Here is a 15,308-nt window from a genome sequence, read left to right as displayed (position 1 = left end):
AGACTTCATCTCTCTTTTCTCTTTTCTCTGCAGGCGCTTAAAGATACTCTTTTTTTCTCTCAGAAATCAGACTTTTTATTTATTTATTTTTTGAAATCAGCCTTTAAAAAATTTATTTATTTATTCATGAGAGACACAGAGAGAGAGGCAGAGACACAGGCAGAGGAAGAAGCAGGCTCCATGCAGGGATCCCCATGTGGGACTCGATTCCAGGAACCCAGGATCACGCCCTGGGCCAAAGGCAGATGCTCAGCTGCTGAGCCACCCAGGCATCCCAAAATCAGACTTTTAAAATGAAGTATATTTGACATGTGGAATTATGTAATTTTGAAGTGTACACATGTTAATTTGATACATTTATATATTATAATATGACTGCCTTTGCAGTGATAATTAGTACCTCTATCATATTACATAATTGCATTTCTTTATAGTGGTTGGAATAATTAAGTTCTAGTCTCTCAGCAAGTTTTATGATTATAATACAATGTTATTGTCTATATTCATGATGCTGTGTATTAGAGCTCTAACACTTATTTACTATTCATTGAAAGTTTATATCCTTAAACTACATCTGTTCAACCCCCCACCCCCATTCCCCGGTAATCACCTTTTTACTCTCTGTTTTTAGGAGTTTGGCTCTTTTAGAGTCTACATCTAGGTGATACCATTCACGTACTTGTCTCTCTGATTGACTTATTTCACTTAGTATAATGTGCTCAAGGTCCATTCGTGTTGTTGTAGGTGTAAGGATGTCCTTCTTTCTCATTTTCTTTAACCACACATTCATTGATGGGCACTTAGGTTGTTTCCATATCTTGGTGATTGTGAATAATGCTGCAATAAACATGGAAGTGCATATATCTCTTTGATATTCTGTTTACATTTTCTTTGTGTATATACCCAGAAGTAGAATTGTTGGATCATATGGTAGATCTATTTTTAATTTTTTGAAGAAACTCCATATTGTTTTTCATAGTGACAATCAATTTACATTCCCACCAACAGTGTTACAAGGGTTCTCTTCTCTCCACATCCTTGCCAACATTTGTTGTTGTCTTCTTGATGATTGCCATTCTAACAGGTGTGAGGTGATATCTCATTGTTATTTTGATTTGCATTTCCTGATGATGAGTGATGTTGAATATTTCTTCATGTACCTGTTGGCCATTTGGATATCTTAGACACATTCTATTTAAATTTATTTAGTGATAGTTTCACCATCAAACAATATATTCATTTACAGGTAGATTTTAAAAATAGTTTTAAAACTCTTATACAGATCATGTCTTATATACACTGTTTTTTCCTTTATCCTTTAAATATCTGCACAGAGTACCTAGCCTTCTGTATCTGAGCATTCTTCAGTATTTCAACACTGAGACTCTTTTTTCATTTTTAAACTACCCTTAATTGAATGCTTACTCTGTGCCAAGAGCTTTACTCTGTGCCAAGAGCTTCTTCTAGCAACCCTATGAACTAGATATTATTATTCTATTTTTTCAGAAAAGGAAACTAGGACTCAGGAAAATTAAGTAACTTGCCTGATGGCATATAGCTAATAGGTAGAGAAGCTGGAATTCACATCTATATCTCTCAATTCTTGCTTTTCCACCATGCTTTTTTGACTTTTCTGGAAAGCATTTTCCCTTGTTCTTCAATTTGGGTTGGAGTAGCCTACAATTCTGTTTATGAAGATATACCTCACTTTACAGTAAATATTAGGCTCTAAATAATTTAAATTAATCCTACAGTGATTCTTCTTCTTCTCCTTCTCCCATCCTCCTACTCTCCCTATTCCCTCCTCCCCCTCTTCTTCTTCCTCTTCCCCTTCTTCCCTTCTTCTCCCTCCCTCCATTCCCCCTTCCTGCCCCTTCACTCTAAACAATTATCTTTTTGATTTGAGTTCTCTAACATCGGAGCATATCTATAAATTAAGATTTTTGAACAATGTTCTGTAAATGTCTTTACCACATTTAGTTTATACTACCCTTTTTCTTGGAGAATTAGCTCATTTTGGGGGGGTTAAACATATTATTTTAGATTTTCAGATTATCTAATAAACCACAAGTTCACAGACTCATAAAAATTTAAAGGAGGAGACAGTTTCAGAGATCCACTCATTCAACCCTGTCATTATATGAGCAAAGGAGGGAGCTGGTGGCTTCAGATCCCCTGGTTGAGTCAGAGCTTCAATTACTCCATTTAAAACTGGAGGAAATCTTACTGCTTCTAAGGAGTTGTTCCAAAAGTTTGCAAGTCAAAAAAGAGATATCTAAATGGATGTTTTCGAGTTTGTTTAAAAAAAAAAAAAAAGAGAAAGAAATACCGATATCAAATGGCAGATAGTTTTGCTCTGACCATTTTCTGAAGTGCCCCTAAGATACACTGCTACAACCAGGCTGTGGCAACCAGGTGGGACTGCTCAGAGCAAAGTAGCCTCTCCTCTCTGGGTTCTGCCCAGGTTTTAATTAGAAAAGGGAGGCTGGCGTTCAAAAGCACTTTTTGTTCCTTGGTCCTATTTCTATTAGTCCTCTGCCTTTCTTTAACATACAGGAGAAAGGGGGAAAAGGACAGGGACCAGAACGTCTGGAGGGACAGATGGAAAAAAACAACAACACCAAAGCAGAGAAGGCTGGTGGTTATATTTGAGCTGAGCCAGCTTTCAGTACCATGCAATCCCTGGCACTTTATTTTATTTTACTGATTTATTTTATTTTATTTATTTATTTATTTATTTTTTGAGGCGGGGAAGGCCCAGGCCTGCTGCCCCCTCCCCGCCCTCTGGCACTTTTTTTTTTCCTCTGGCACTTTAAAATAACAATCTTTCACTTGCTTCCTAAGCTCCTATTTGGGTAGAATAAATTCCAAATAGCATTTCTAAGGAGAAATTGATAAATATTTGGGAGACCAGAGGCCAAATTCTCCCCCAAAATTCAATAAATAAAAAATTTTAAATATCCTCCCAAACTTTTTTTTTCTTGCTTTTTTTTTAAAAAAATATTTATTTATTTATTTATTTATGATAGACATAGAGAGAGAGAGAAAGGCAGAGACACAGGAGGAGGGAGAGGCAGGTTCCATGCCAGGAGCCTGACGTGGGACTCAATCCTGGGACTCTAGGATCGCATCCTGGGCCAAAGGCAGGCGCTAAACCACTGAGCCACCCAGGGATCCCCCTTCCTTGCTTATATATCACTTGGCTGAGCATTCTGCATACATGGTTGTAACAGGATTTCCCTAAATGAAAAGCATCCATTTTGTTCTGGCATAAATAGCAACATAAGCATAGTTTCATACCTTATTCCAGTATATTTAACAATGAGGTTCTTCTCATTTTGCACAGAATAGGACATGCAATGAAGACAATCAATGAAAACCAGAAGATCTACTATTACAATTAACATCAAGAACAGGCAACAAAGGACAAAGGAGGTCAGGCTGCATATACATGGACAAAGCCAATTTCTCAGAAGCTACAACTTCTAAGCAACCAGAAGATTTGCCTTATGATGGGGATTTCTCCCAAACTAAGATATACAATGATTATAATTTTACCTCAAAAAATGACATCCTTGATGTCTCAAATCAAATTAGTTTAACAGTAGATGACCCTCAAGGAAAGGCTACATATAAAGGGACTTGCAGAAATGCAGACATAACCATGACTCTGGGTAAAATGACTAAAACTGTTATCAACAAAAACTATGATACAGAGAAGCAATCTACCACAAATCTTGACATTCTGACTAATGAAAGAGACCCTTCAAAGTCAAACATTTCTGATATTTTACTCCATCACCTTTCCAATGAGGAATTCTTAAAAGGTCAAGGCATTAATTGTGAAACTCTCCCAGAGATTGCTGATGCTGACAGTTCTGATGAAGCTATTATTAAAAACATTATTTTGTGCCATGTTAAGAATTCTTGGCCAAAAGAACAAACCCCAGAACTCACAGACCAACTGAGCCCCAGAAGGGATGGTGAACACAGCAATGTGCCCTGTTGTTCTCTAACTATGACAGAAGAAAACACCTCTGATATACAGGCTGCTGGAGAGAGCAGCCATCAAGAAACTTTAAATTTTCTAACTAAAATCAGGAGTCCACATGATAAACCAAAAAGTTGCCAAGGGCAGCCACCCCAGAAACTGCAGACTGAAAAAGCAGTTTCAGGCAATGGGTTCAAACATGGCCATGGTCAGGTTCATTACCAGTTATCTGATTTCTCTAAAGTTGCACCCAAAGTGAAAACCCCTAAAAACAACATAATTAATAAACCCCTTACAACAGATAAACAAGCCAGCTTTTCTCCTAAATTGAGAGATAAGTCAGTTATTGTGCAAGTTATTTTAGAAAGCATGTCTAGGTCAAACTGTATTGAAAAACAAGAGCAGAAAAGGAAAAGTGCTGAATCTTCACAACAGGTAGAGGTAAGTGAAAGCAATCTCTAGGAAATGCATACTTGGGGCCACTGCTCATCCATATCTGTGTGAGTCTTTGTGAGGCACATGGAAAGGACTTCTAGTCTTTGACCTGGTCAGAAGCTCAGAAGGTGTCTTCCTGAGAAGAATCAGGGGCTAGACAAAAAACAACACCATCAGAGAATAAACTCCAAATTCTTTGACCTAGAATTTGAGTTTCCCCATGTTTTTGGCTCCATCCTACCCTTATAAACTTAGTTCTCGTCCCCCAGGAGTCATCCTCAGTGACCTGGCTGGTCCCCAAGCTCTCTGGCCCTGTACCCTCTGAGCTCCTGCCCCACGTGGAACATCCCACCCCTGCTTATCAAAAACCTCCTTGTTTTCATGGCCTCCTTCAATTGCCAGTTGACTGCGTGACTTTCCTGACACTCATTCCCATCCCCAGTTAGTCCTTCATATCCTCTGTTGTTTAGGTTTCTTTTTTTTTTTAGATTTATTTATTTATTTATGAGAGAGAGAGAGAGAGAGAGAGAGGCAGAGACACAAGAGGAGGGAGAAGCAGGCTCCATGCCGGGAGCCTGACGTGGGACTCGATCCCGGGACTCCAGGATCGTGCCCTGGGCCAAAGGCAGGCGCCAAACCGTTGAGCAACCCAGGGATCCCCTGTTGTTTAGGTTTCTGTCAGAACATTTATCTCAGCCTACTTTGGATCATAGTAATTTGGGAATATCTGTTTCTTCCACTAGACTTGAGTACTCTGGAGGGCAGCAACCTTGTCTTCATCTTTCCATTGCCTAATTCCCCCAGGGGCCTGGCCTTCTGTCTTCCATACATTACACCCTTATTATTATTAAATCAAATCAAATTAAGACCTTTAAGAACTTATTCCAAGCTTGCTATATTGGTAACTATTTAGTACCACATTTTTTTAACACTTACATTGGGATTTGATTTTATTTTTTAAATAATCTCGAACCTAACATGGGGCTCAAACTCACAACCCCAAGATAAAGAGCTTCATGCTCTACCGATTGAGCCAGCCAGGTGTCCCCGAAGACCAAATTTTGTTAAGGTTTAATTTATACTATTTCTCCTTTCCTCATCTTCCCATCCCCCCATCCAACTTCCCAACACATTGGGGCTTGGGATCTCATTGATTATTTGAGGTTCAATTGTTAGCATTTTAGTTTTCTGGCACTTTGCCATCAAAGGATGATCTTTCCCTTAAGCTTTGTATGAAGGCACTTTGGACTGAACACTCTCTGCCTGTTTCCATTTCCACCCCTTCATGTTTCAACTCCCTTCTCTTTTGGTTGAATGCTCTGGGAAGCTTGAGCAGAACACTCAAACTCACCCGCTCTCCCCCCCCCCCACACACACACCTGAAGCTGGCAGCCCACCTGGCCTTGACTCATAATGTTTGTGTCTGACACTGGCAAGTCTCAGAGGTTCTCATTCTGCTTGCAGAAAAACACCCCTGGGTGTGCAAGTCCTCAGTGTAGGAGCAGAATGGATGTTAGGCACCCCTCCCTGGCAGTGGCAGTCCAAAGTCAGGTGTCTGATTTTTCTCTAGTCTTGTCAGTTTAGGTTGAGGAACTAGACTATCCATCATACAATTGAGATATTCATTATAACCAAAGTCTAGTTTGACCACCACTGTTGAGTTCTCGGGTACTAGCATGTTTCTGAGCTTTTATGTCTTGAGAATAGTGGGAAGACCCTCAAGGTGGGTCACTCTAGAATTTAAGCTCCTGTCCTGTTTGTCTGTGGTGAGTAAACAATCACTATCTTGACTCACATTTTGGAACTTAATGCGTATTTTTTTATGTTATTTTCCAACGAATGGTTACCGTGCATGATATTAGTGATAGCAGAAGCAACAGAGCTGGTGACAACAGTTTTAGGAAAAATGTTTCAGTATTTCCCATAATAGCATCAAACATGGTAGTAGTAACAGCTGGCATGTTAGGAATGCTTACCATGTACTGGATATTATTTCATTTCATCCTCATAACAACCTTAGGAGGTAGGTTCTATTTCTATCCTCATTGTTGAGGAATTTGAGGTTCACGGAGTAATTGCCTTGAGTCACCCAGCAGATAAGTGTCAGAGTAGAATTCAACCTTGGCACCAGGGACTCAGCTCTTGACACAATTCTGGGATGCCCCCATGATGACCACAACACTTTGGATTGCTTGGAATAATGGCGTCATTGACCAGTTTCATCAACAATAAATAATGTTTCTTATCCTTTGTACAGATGGAACCCACAATACATATTCACCAAGAATATCTCACAGGTACTAACATTTAAATTTTATTTTTTTATTTTTTTTTGGGGGGGGGCAGAGGAGATGGATGGAGGGGCAAAGGGAGAGGTAGAGAGAGAGAATCTTAAGCAGGCTCCACGCCCATCATGGAACCAGATGCCGGGCTTGCTCTCTTGACCCTGAGATCATGACCTGAGCCAAAATCAAAATCAGATGCTTAACCAACTGAGTCACCCAGGCGCCCCTAGGTACTAACATTTTTAAACCTTTTTGATTTAGATATACATTTTGAAAACTTTTTTTTAATAGCAAATGGTGGTGGTTGCTACAGACTTCTATTTTTAGTACTTAATAAGTCTGCGGTGAGGTTGAGACAAATGGAAGCCAAAACTTATTCTTTCTTATACAGGAATAGAATCTGAGGCCAGTCTCTTTAAGGTGTCATCAACCTCTCAGAAAGACCCTTTCCCAAGTTCTTCGTACATATTTCAAAAGATAACCCGAGGGAAACAGATGTGCCAGAAGTTAAAAGAACAGACTGATCAACTGAAGATTAAAGTAATATTTTTAAAGCTAATTATGGCCAATAGAAGACCAAATTCAGACATAAGACATCATGCCATTAACGAATCATTGCATTTTTCCACTGCAGGTACAAGAATTTTCCAAAAGCATAGCACAGGACGCTCCCTATCATTTGCAAGACAAGAAACTGGTAATAAATTTTATTCAGTTTTAAACATCTTTGTTAAGGAACTTGACATGAGTAAATATAAATGACTTTATAGCACCATGTTTTCTCTACATTGGTGGGGGTGGAAATGCTTTGCTGAAGATTAAGGGCAGTAACCTCAAGAGGCCTGGCTTTGTGTCTTACATATATTATGTCCTTAATTATTAATGCTGACTTAAATTAAGATTTAAAAACATATTTCAAAAATAAATAAATAAAAAATAAAAACATATTTCAAGCTTGATATATTTGGTAACCAGTACAAAATGTTGTCAGTGTTTAATTTACATTTTTTCCCTTTCCCCATCTTCCCATCTGCCCCCACCCAACTTCCCAACATGCTGAGGCTGAGTATCTCATTGGTTATTTGAGGCTCAAGAGCTTTGTGTTACTGGGGCTGAAAGAGCTTAAAACTCTATTTCTATAGTTATTTAGCCCTCTCTCATTCTTAGGTGAATCTGTTACTTATGGCTATTATTTCTTAGCAGTCACCCCACAATAAATCTGAGACCATAGTAGCCTTAAAAGAATAACATGTCAGTTATTATAAAGGGCAAACTCATCCAGAGTTGTTGGATCTTGGGGGATACGTTTATAAAATGTGACAGTATCTGAAAACTCAGTATATAAACCTTTGAAAACTTAAACTGATCTTAAAGCTATGCTTTTCAGATCAAAATCTGTGACTTTCCCATCCTTACTTGTTGTTGCATTTCATCAAATCACTAATTTATATTGTAACCACACAGCCTTGTTCTTCAGTGCCAGGGTTGTGGGAAGTGGGGGGTGGAGCATGGCAATGGGGTAAAAAGCTGAGATTACTAGAGCCAGAAATGTGCAAGGTCAAATATGTCGCTCAGGCCATTAGGTCAGCAACAGGTGGTCAGAAGGCAGGTGGTCAGAAGTCCTGATGTGAAGAACCAAAACAAAACTCAGGGTAGGCTATGCAGTAGAAACCAGACAGCATAGACAAAAACTAGGAAGACTCCAATGTTAAGAGACAGTGCATTATTCATTCACTCATTGAATTAATTAAATAACTCATTCATTCATTCAACACACACTTATCAGGTACTTCCTATGTCCCAGACTTTGTACTAGGTGTTAGGGATTTGGAGATGAAAGAGCAATTTCAAGTGGCTGACAGTCTCCTAGGAACAACAGATTGGTAAATAGACAAACAGCATGAAGCTCAAGAAATGTTACATACGATGCTAATAGCAGCCTCGGAGAAGCTCACCCTTGCCAATTAGAGGGCACTTTGGAAAGCTCCCTAGAAGTGATTGACCTCTGAGCTTGATAGTGTAGGATGAATATGTGTGAGACTGGCAAAGTAGGGGTAAGGGGGTGCTCCAAGAAAAGGAATCAGCAGGTACAGTGGCACAGGGGGCAGAAAGTGCTGATAGTTTAAGGAACTGTATGGCATTTTAATTGGCCAGATGGAGCTCAGGGTACATGTGGTGAAGAGAAAAGGAGGAAACTAGAGGGAGAGTTAGGACTACATCATGCAAGACCTTTACACACATGATAAGGAGCTTAGATTTGGTCCTGAGATTGAGTGATGGGGCAACATTGGAGTATTGAAAGCCAAGGATTGGCGAGCCCCTGGGGACAAGGCTATAGCTAGGAAGTCATACTCCAGGTAACAAGTTATGAGGGCCTGAAACAAAATTGGCAATGAGTATAGAGAGGGGAACAAATCTAAGAGTTTAACAAAGTGGTGGCAAATTAAGACCGGTGAATAAACGAAGGGAGAGGCTTGGATGAGTTTCAGATTTCTAGCTTGGGCAACCAAAGTCAGGACTAAAAATGGAAGATCCAGTTCCTAATGGGTGTGGGAGGCAAGCAGGAGACAAGGTGTCAAGTTCATGCTGAGGTCCCTGTAGGACATCCAACTGGAGAGATCCAGTAGGCAATTAAATCAGTGGATCTAGGCCTTAGAGGAGTTGTTCGGGCCAGAAAGGTGAATTTGGGTCTAGCTGTGGGTTGAAGCTATGAAGTCTATGAGATTGCCCAGGCAACATGCAAAGTAAGCAGTAAAGAAGTGAAAGGAAAGAATCCGCAAACAGAGGCAGGTTAAAGAAGAGGGGTCCTCAACGGAGACTGACGAGGAGTGGCCTGAAAGGTCAAGGTGGACCTACAGGGGGCAGAGCTGTTAAAGCCAAAAGAAGGGATGTCTGGGTGGCTCAGAGGCTGAGCATCTGCCTCGGGCCCCGGGCCTGATCCCGGGGTCCTCGAATCAAGTCCCACATCGGGCTCCCCGCATGGAGCCTGCTTCTCCCTCTGCCTGTGTCTCTGCCACTCTGTGTCTCTCATGAATAAATAAATACAATCTGACAAAAAAAAAAAAAGAAAGAAAGAAAGAGAAAGAAAGAAAAGAAAGAAAGAAAGAAAGAAAGAAAGAAAGAAAGAAAGAAAGAAAGAAAGAAAGAAAACAAAGGGAAATGTCAAATCAAGGAGTGCATAGGATTCAGCAACCACGAGATCACGAGGGACCTTGGCAAACCTGGTTTCAATAAAATGGTAGGTCTGTAGAAGCCAGATTGCAGGAGTTGAGGAGTGAATGATAAAGGAGAGAGCAAAAAACCCTGGGCTTTCAGGAACGGGGGAACGCAGATTTTCAAAGGGCTGAACAAAGCAGAGGGAACTGGTTCCAGGCACCTGCCTTCTGCGGCTTTGATCCAGGAAGTTTCTCCTTGATGCTAGAGGACATGTGGGGATTCATGCTAGGAGAGAGAGTCAAGGTGACTCCGCACAGCGTCAGCCTTGGCCTGAGAGTTCCAGATCCATTTGGTTCAGTGCTGGAAGAAGGTCAGCAGAGCTAAAACTAACGTCAGCATGAGCAGCACCACAGGATGGAAAGCAGTTGGATGTTGGAGCAGATACGCTGGCTCTATGCATTGGTGGTTATGACCTAAAGCATGTGGTGTGTCTCCCCATCTCAGAGTTCCTGTGAGAATTATAGGAGGTAATTTATGGCTAGAAAACCATGCCTTCTCTTCTGAGAGAGAACACAATTTAAATCCCAAGATCTTAAGTTACAACTTGTGACTGGCTTTCTCTCTTTTCTCTTTCCCTTGAACACCTAATTCCTTCTCAAGGTTTTCACTGCCATTCCCGTCTACCAATTCTTAAATTACTGGTCCTAACTTCTCATCCACAGCTCCAAATGCTTGTGGGTATCTCCACTTGGTTCTCCTGCTCTCACTGAAAATTCTACTGGTCTAATGTTGACAGCTTCATTCAGATCCATTAGCTTTTTCAAATTCCTCATTTTAAGTCGGGTTTCTCATTTTTTCTGCCTCCCGAGTTGGAAGCCTGAGCTTTGTCTGTGAGATTTACAGTGTCAGTCAGGGTCCTCACAAGACCCTGGTGGTTTACTCCAGTGGAGCAACCGAGGAGAGTTTACTAAGGCATCATTTTACAACAGTGCTGGTAAGAACAGTGGGGCAGAGGGGAGGAGGAAGAGCAGATTTTGGAGCCCAGGGAGAGTAGCTATAGCTGCAGGAGTAGCTGATACAGACAGGAGGACATCAGGGACATAGAGACCCCTCCCTCATCCTTCTGCATTTCTCTCTTCTCCTGTTGCCTTCCATTGGCTGAAACCAATGCCGGGGCGAGGGAGCCTGTAGAGGTGGTCCACTGAAGGTCAGCCTCCCGGCTGGCTCGCAGAAAAGACAGAGGATGAATCTGGGGGTAGGGGACATGGAAAACATCGACCACACCTGCCATTTTTTATGTCCTTTGGCCAATATGTTTCCAAACTTGTTTTTTTTTTTTCATTTTTAGAAATCAGAATTAAAATCAGAAATCTGATTTTAGAAATCAGAAATCCTGGCACTCAGCATGAACTCATTTAATTTTCACAGTATGAGGTGAAGGCTATTTTTATCTCAGATGACAAAACTGAAGTTCAGAGTTCAAGCTGACTAACATCACACAATTATTAGGTGAAAGAGTCTGAACTTGAACCCTGGAATGTCTGATCCCGTAACCCCATTGTGTTATATGCAATATCTCGCCAGTCATTTCTTGCTTTCCACGTTCATGAACACTGCCTGGTCCAGGCCCTCCTGAGCATTCTTCAAGCCTGACTTAGGTCTCACTTCTTCTACTGAACCGTGGCAAAATCCTCAAATCCAGTCTCTTATCCCAACTGGAATAAAATCTCTGAGACCAGGTATTGTTGTGCCTGATATAACTTTTCTTTCTCATACTTTGGCTGAGGGCCACACCCAGGCAGTGCTCAGATTGCTGAAGCTTCTACACATCAAGACCAGACCTTAACTTGCATGGTGTAAGTATTCATCTGCCCAAAGCTGTGTGTATGGATGTCTCAAAGACCCATTCGAAACTCTGGCTAAACTTCCTGATGTCCCTTCCCCGTCTCACACTCCACATGCCATAGACTTAAACTCGCGTCCTCTCACATCAGTCCCTTTTAAGGTCTACGTAGCTTCAGACATCACTCCTAGAGCTCCGATTTCCTCCTGTATGCAACTGAGATAATAAAATCTATTTTGCAACATTGACAACATTGATGTGTGGATTAACTAAGATAATGCACAGGAAAGTGCTCTATAAGCTAAAACTCGTTCTGCAAAAGCGCAGATTATTGACATCCTATTAGGGGAGTTCAGAAGCCCTTGATGGGGTTCTGCGAGAGAAATCAGGTCAGCGTGCTGAAAAGGCTGTGTGCTAAGAGGATGTTGTAAACATGGAGGTGGCTTTTCGGATTGTCTGCATTTTAGAGGCCAGACTCTGAAACAAAACAATTGCCAGGAGAAGGATGGTGACTTCATTTTGAACCGATTGTAGAGTACACCCTCCTTGTATTTTGGGGGGAAACAACCACATGCAGAGGCTTACATGTGTATGATTCTGATGACTTCACTGCTGCAGGTCCTGGAGAAGCTACAGGGACACCTTGAACTGCTGGAGCAGGAGTTTCTGGACAACAAGGAGAAGCATCTGACTTTGAAGCAAGTTCACAGGCATGAATCCCCAGCTGTCGGTGACTTTGATCCAGAAAGGTCAGGCTTAAACTGTGTGAGGTGGAGGGGGCAGAGGCAACCTCCTTCAGGTGGGATTCTGATGTGGCTGCTGGCTTCGTGCCTGCACAGCCCCTGATCTAGGATCAGCTAAAAGTGTGCCACCAGTGCCACTGTCACCCCCTGGCGACACACAGCGCAGAATTCCTGCTACATATGAGGTCCTGTGCTGGGCACTGACCCGGATGGAGGCCTAGAGAAGAACGGCTGTCTCCTGGGGGACAGATTTTGTACCACAATCTTGTCCTTTGTTGGGTGTCAGAACTGGTTCTGAGACCCGGAACGGCACAAGAAAACCCTAGAAGGGCTCACACGTTCACCCCAGAGAGCCTTCTCTCCAAGCTCCTCATGTCCTGCCTCTATTCCCCCTGGCTGGTTCTTCTGTCCCCCTCTTTCCCATCCACAGACAATTCCAGAGGGGCAGTGGGCACAAAAGCACCATTGTTAGGTAGGTTAATGTGGGGCTGAGGGACCCACAGATCCCCATAAAGGGACAATTTTAAAGCTTAGAGGGAAAATGACTTCTGAGTTAATTCACATTAGAAACTTGGAAGCAAACTCACTGAAGTTTCCAACTGGCCATGTTTTCTGGCCCTGTGCTCCTCTCTCTCCAACCCAAATAATTTTAAGATGTATTCCAGGACTTAAGGCTAGGATTGTTTCCATTTAATTTCCTGGTATGGTTTAAAAGAATTCATTCAGGAGGCTTAATCCTTGTAAATTCAGCCCTTTCTATTCATAGCGTTTTAACATGGAATCATTCTTGATGCCAGATTACTTGAATGGTTTATATTTTGGCATTCATGTCCTGAGGTGTTTTTTTCCCCAAAGTACAATTTTACTTTCTTAAGATGAACGGCATCTCTGTCTACTGTTATTTCAACACGGAGTAATTAGACAGCAAGGATGAGGTTTTAATATTGACTTCTTTCCCCCCACCCCAAAGGCTTATTTTGTTTTGTGGGAAAGAAAGGTCTCTACATATTTTCACTATTTATTTAAAAACTAATAGAGGGAGGATATTTCTATTCCAAGGAATCCCACTTGTCTGAGCAGTCATTTTAAAGTCAGGCCTCTGTGTGCAGTAAGACCAAAGTTATGCAACGCCGTATTTATATCCTAGTTACACCCACAGTGTGCTGGACCCAGTATAAATCAAAAGAGTTTCAACTGCAATTATATCCCAGATACAGGAAAAGCTTTCAATACTGGGGCAAGGGAAGGACCCAGTCTCTTCTCAAACTGAGTTAAAACCATGTCAGAGCAAGTGAGGCTACCCAGCTTGACACTGGTCCTCTTGTTCTCACATAGGCATAATGTGGCAAGGAGCAGAAACCCATACAATTAATTGTCCAGAACCTTCTAAGTGTTGAGTCCAAAGGCCATTTCAAGGGAAAGAATTCTGTAGATTCACTGACTAATTACTTGCTTAAGTCCACTATGTGCTCTTGTGAAAACCTTATTGTTGCTTTTAAAAGGTAATAAGCAAAAAAAAAAAAAAAAAAGAAAGAAAAGAAAAAAAAAGGTAATAAGCAAAAATAGTTATTTTATTACATGCATCTTGTCAGAAAGCAGTCTGATGGTCATTTCACATGCTAACACCAGAAGCCAGGGGGCCAAGAAATGGGGCCCTGCCTCCACCAATTACTTCTCTCTGATATCAGCTTGTCTTCTGCTTTGCAGAAAAAATCACAAATTCCCTCAAAAATGTCTTTTCCTGGGCGCCTTGCTGGCTCAGTTGGAAAAACAGGTGACTCTTGATCTCAGGGTCTGAGTTCAAGCCCCACGTTGGATGTAGAGATAACTAAAAGATAAATAAACTTTTTTAAAAATGTCTTTTCCCCACCTCCAGAGCTGCATGTTTTCACTTCCTCTTTCTTTCCTCACTCACTTCCAACCCACATGGCCATGGTCCTTAAACCCATTTCTTCCCACGACCTTCAGGCCTTGCTCTACCATTTTACTTCCTTCAGATTTTCAGCCTCTCCTTGTCCTCTGCTCAGTTCTTGTTTACTTGCTAGATTAGAGGATATTTTCCTATTTTTACTTGATGATGAATATAGCTTTCCATGCTGAGATCTTTCTCCTGCTGCTTCCTGAGTAGAGCAGGCTTTTCCACTGGGTAGAAAAGCCACTTTTATCCTATTAAGAAAAAAAAAAACCTCTCCACGGGTAGACGGGACTGGTTCTCTTCTATCCCACTGAGTTACGTTTCTATTTCCACATTAACCAAACAGTTTTAAATGACTGCAGTGCAGTGTATATTTTGAAATATTTCTTCTTTAAATTTTATTAGCTGTTCTTGCACTCTTCTTACCCATAAAATTTATAATCAGCTCGCCGAACTTCCTTAATGAAATTCCACTAGAATTTTGTTCAGGATTGTGTTGAATTTACAGATTAAAGAGTTGAAACCTTGCGATGAGTGTTCCCATCCAGGAGTGTGTTTTCTTCATGTAGAGTTCATGTATGTTTTGTTAGACTTATTCCTAGGTATTTTATAGGTTTTCTGAACATGAGTAACAGATGTTTTCCATAATTGTTATACAAGAAACAAAGAAAAATCATATATTCAATTTGTGCTGGGCCACCTTACCCAATTCTGTTCTGTTTGTTGATTGTCTTAGTTTTTAGGTATGACAGTCATAGCATTTGAAAATAATGATAGGTTCCCCTCTCTCCCAGTTCCCTCCTAAATATTTATACTTTATCTTTTCTTCCCTCCAATTCTTATATATCACATTTCTTTTTACTAGTGTATTTTATTTGTTAGGTTTTCTAAAACGATGATAAATAATAGTAGCAAAGCAATCATTCTTATCATGATCTGA

At 41.0% G+C, this 15,308-nt stretch overlaps 1 protein-coding gene across 12 annotated transcripts in view; it reads left to right on the top strand.

The window, feature by feature from the left end:
* Window positions 1-15,308, top strand: part of AKNAD1 (AKNA domain containing 1) — a 62,198-nt gene that overhangs the window by 23,479 nt on the left and 23,411 nt on the right. For 10 of the 12 annotated variants that reach the window (XR_013384652.1, XM_077905696.1, XM_077905702.1 and 7 more), the window contains exons 2-6: window positions 3,347-4,432; window positions 6,684-6,723; window positions 7,103-7,251; window positions 7,346-7,408; window positions 12,329-12,459. Coding sequence is in view for 11 of the 12 variants with exons in the window: in XM_077905696.1 (XP_077761822.1) it covers window positions 3,452-4,432; window positions 6,684-6,723; window positions 7,103-7,251; window positions 7,346-7,408; window positions 12,329-12,459 (1,364 nt within the window). In the remaining variant the exon portion in view is untranslated. The remainder of the gene's footprint in view (window positions 1-3,346; window positions 4,433-6,683; window positions 6,724-7,102; window positions 7,252-7,345; window positions 7,409-12,328; window positions 12,460-15,308) is intronic. The other 2 variants (XM_077905695.1, XM_077905697.1) reach the window with 2 other exon arrangements.

The sequence above is a fragment of the Canis aureus genome, chromosome 8 (assembly GCF_053574225.1).
Source record: "Canis aureus isolate CA01 chromosome 8, VMU_Caureus_v.1.0, whole genome shotgun sequence".
Lineage (NCBI taxonomy): Eukaryota > Metazoa > Chordata > Mammalia > Carnivora > Canidae > Canis > Canis aureus.
This window is presented reverse-complemented; position numbering and strand designations above follow the sequence as displayed.